The sequence below is a fragment of the Pseudophryne corroboree genome, chromosome 2, assembly GCF_028390025.1.
Source record: "Pseudophryne corroboree isolate aPseCor3 chromosome 2, aPseCor3.hap2, whole genome shotgun sequence".
Lineage (NCBI taxonomy): Eukaryota > Metazoa > Chordata > Amphibia > Anura > Myobatrachidae > Pseudophryne > Pseudophryne corroboree.
The window spans coordinates 691004594-691008446 of record NC_086445.1 but is presented as its reverse complement, the minus strand read 5'-3'; the positions used below and the strand labels follow the sequence as shown (position 1 = coordinate 691008446).

The window sequence follows — 3853 nt, the reverse complement described above, 5'->3', positions numbered from 1 at the left end:
CACTGCTGGGTGGCATATTTTATGTATTTGGCACTGCTGGGTGGCATAATTTCTGTGTTTGGCACTGCTGGATGGCATAATTTGGGTATCTGGCACTGCTGGGTGGCATAATTTCTGTATTTGGCACTGCTGGATGGCATAATTTGGGTATCTGGCACTGCTGGATGGCATAATTTCTGTATTTGGCACTGCTGGATGGCATAATTTGGGTATCTGGCACTGTTGGATGGCATAATTTCTGTATTTGGCACTGCTGGGTGCCATAATTTCTATATTTGGCACTGCTGGGTGGCATATTTTGGGTATCTGGCACTGCTGGGTGGCATAATTTCTGTATTTGGCACTGCTGGGGTTCATTACTTGTGTATATTTGTAACAGCTGGTTGGCAAAATTTGGGTATGTTGCACTGCTAGTATACATATTATTATTATTATTATTATTATTATTATTATTATTAATATTAGTATGAATTTTTTTTTTTTTTAAGTTTTTTTTTCAGAGATGTCCGAGGAAGAAGCAAGGAGGCTTTCTCTATCCGCACAGGAAGAAGAATCCTCGGAAAGACAGCAACAAACATCACCAACCGACCATGGCAGAGTTTCGCATGAAGAAGCGGACTCGGGAGAAGAATCCAGCAGCAGGGCACCCAACTTCACAGATGAAGAAACGGACACCCTAATCAATCAAGTTGTTCATCACTCCTTTCAACTTTTCGGATCGCCGGCAAGAAATGTTCATCACCGATTCAAGGGAACGACGTGGAATGAAATCTCTGAATCAGTTTCTTTGGGAGGTGGGTTCAAGCGAAGCAACGAAAGTTGCAAGAAAAGGTTACGCGACTGTAGAAGATCCGTCAATCTCAAGATCCAAAAAGGGCAAAAATTACACAAGGATTGGGAAAAGAAGATGGAGAACTACTTCGTACTTGTGCAGGAAGAAATGGCAGGAACCAGTGCAGAAGGTATTATTTTTAAAAATTCTATAAAATTAATTTTTTAATATTCTTTTTAAAAAACTAATTATTTCAACAAAAATTTAAATTTCGTATTTCTTTCAAAAGGAGCCACAAAATATTCTACGCCAACAAAACATAGCACGCCACAAACGGAAACAACGCCAAAGAAGAAAACAAAATCGCAGAAAGGTTAGGGACATATCGTATTTTATATATATATATATATATATATATATATATATATATATATATATTCAAAAAATATTTTGTATGGAAACAAAACTAATAACTACAGTATGTTCTTTATATAAATATTACAGATTCCACAGTTAAGGCAAAGAGAAGAGTTTCTTTTGGATATCCGACAACTGGAGGAGGTGCTGAGGATACCGGTAAGGCATAGTTTTTGTACATGAAATTATAAATTTTGGTACATGTATATCTATCAATGGGTATATACCTCTAGCTTGCACTGTTTGCGTATCTTTAGCTGTCTGTATTTCTGGCACTGCATATTTTTGGGTTATAATTATTGTATATATCTATATTGACATTTTAGAAACCCAGATACAGCATACAATATTGCCGATTGATTCAACACTGCAAGCAGCGACACTTCAAGCAGAATCAGCCCAGATGCACCCACCCACGGTGCAGGAAGAAACATCATCCCAACAGCCACTTCCAGAAGAAAATTCATCACAGGGGCACCCACAGACACTGCCAGAAGAGTCCTTTTCACAGAGCTACCCTGCAATTGGAGACCATAATCTTGTTGAAAGAACAGAGCAAATTCCGGACATGGAAACTTCAGGCAGTGTACCAGAAGTCCTTGAATCAAAAACACCGGAAACTACGCCAGGAGGTAGCAATTTTATATTTATTTACAATTTAGGAGTGTTTAATTGTGTTCAACTGTAATTTGTTAAACTAAATTATTTACTTGTATTACAGAGTCATCACTCAATCTAATACTGGAAGCTTTAAAGAACATGGACCAATGTAGAGCTGAAGAAAGCCAAAGGATTAATAATCGTTTGGACAACATGGAACAGAACATCGACCATATCAAGACAGCTGTTGTTCAACAAAATGACGCAATGATATCGCTGGCCCGATACTACGATCAACTTGTGTCAGCACATATGTCGGTGGTTGGACATTGCAAGAGCATGGAGCAGAAGATTGAACAGATCAGCACCCAACAAAATGAACAGCGGGATGGAGAATCCCATCAGGAACAACTCTGTCGACAACACAATGATTCTCTGGAACATATTTCATTGCAATGCCAACAGATTGGAACAGGCCTTCAAAGCATGCTACTGTGGCAACAACAGTGCAACCTAAACACAAGCATGATTTCAACAAGCCTGCAGCTGATGACAGACGAAGGAAGAAGATTGCACAGCGCACAACCACAGCAGGCAGAACGAAGTTCGGAAGTCACAACACCATCAAACAGAACATCAATTGATCAAGAAATGTATGCTCAAGAAGAGAGAGGAGATCTGGCTTATCAAAGAGCATTGTCAGTTTTGAGACTGCAGCGTCAAAGGTCAGAAGAATTGGAGCAGTCCATAATACAGCAAGAGATGTGGAACAGAGCACAGCAGGAGATGTTGGAACAAGCACAGACAGTTATGTGGAACAGAGCACAGGAGGAGCATGCCCGAGCCCAGGAGGAACATGCCCGAGCCCAGGAGGAACATGCCCGAGCCCAGGAGGAGCATGCCCGAGCCCAGGATGAGCATGCCACAGCACCGGAGGAGCATGCCACAGCCCCGGAGGAGCCGTCAGGATCCCAGGAGGAGCCGTCCACAACAGCAAACTAGCCGGACACAGGGACCAGTCCGCTAATCAAGCACAGAGGCTGGCATAGAGCTTGGCGGAGGACTTGCCAAGGGTAAGTCATCTAGCTTTTTCCTCTTTCTTTTCCCCAACAAGCTAGGTATTTGTCCGTAGCGGTGTGCTAAGTTAGGGAAAGGAGATCAGCAATGGTGTCAGGGACAGTTAGTGACAAGCAAAGGTATTTTTTTTTATAAACTGACTGTGTCTTTTTTTCTTTACAGCATACCGACAACTGGCAAGACCTAATCGGAGAAGGGTCCAGTCCGCTAATCAAGCACAGAGGCTGGCATAGAGCTTGGCGGAGGACTTGCCAAGGGTAAGTCATCTAGCTTTTTCCTCTTTCTTTTCCCCAACAAGCTAGGTATTTGTCCGTAGCGGTGTGCTAAGTTAGGGAAAGGAGATCAGCAATGGTGTCAGGGACAGTTAGTGACAAGCAAAGGTAGTTTTTTTTATAAACTGACTGTGTCTTTTTTTCTTTACAGCATACCGACAACTGGCAAGACCTAATCGGAGAAGGGTCCAGTCCGCTAATCAAGCACAGAGGCTGGCATAGAGCTTGGCGGAGGACTTGCCAAGGGTAAGTCATCTAGCTTTTTCCTCTTTCTTTTCCCCAACAAGCTAGGTATTTGTCCGTAGCGGTGTGCTAAGTTAGGGAAAGGAGATCAGCAATGGTGTCAGGGACAGTTAGTGACAAGCAAAGGTAGTTTTTTTTATAAACTGACTGTGTCTTTTTTTCTTTACAGCATACCGACAACTGGCAAGACCTAATCGGAGAAGGGTCCAGTCCGCTAATCAAGCACAGAGGCTGGCATAGAGCTTGGCGGAGGACTTGCCAAGGGTAAGTCATCTAGCTTTTTCCTCTTTCTTTTCCCCAACAAGCTAGGTATTTGTCCGTAGCGGTGTGCTAAGTTAGGGAAAGGAGATCAGCAATGGTGTCAGGGACAGTTAGTGACAAGCAAAGGTAGTTTTTTTTATAAACTGACTGTGTCTTTTTTTCTTTACAGCATACCGACAACTGGCAAGACCTAATCGGAGAAGGGTCCAGT

At 42.4% G+C, this 3853-nt stretch overlaps 1 protein-coding gene across 1 annotated transcript; it reads left to right on the top strand.

The window, feature by feature from the left end:
- Positions 1-492: 492 nt before the first annotated feature.
- Positions 493-2842, top strand: LOC135051092 (uncharacterized). Its single transcript, XM_063957265.1, has 5 exons — positions 493-962; positions 1062-1145; positions 1277-1348; positions 1516-1821; positions 1911-2842. The coding sequence occupies exons 1-5, from the start codon at positions 503-505 to the stop codon at positions 2789-2791; spliced, it is 1803 nt and encodes a 600-aa protein (XP_063813335.1). The 5' UTR covers positions 493-502; the 3' UTR covers positions 2792-2842.
- Positions 2843-3853: the final 1011 nt, after the last annotated feature.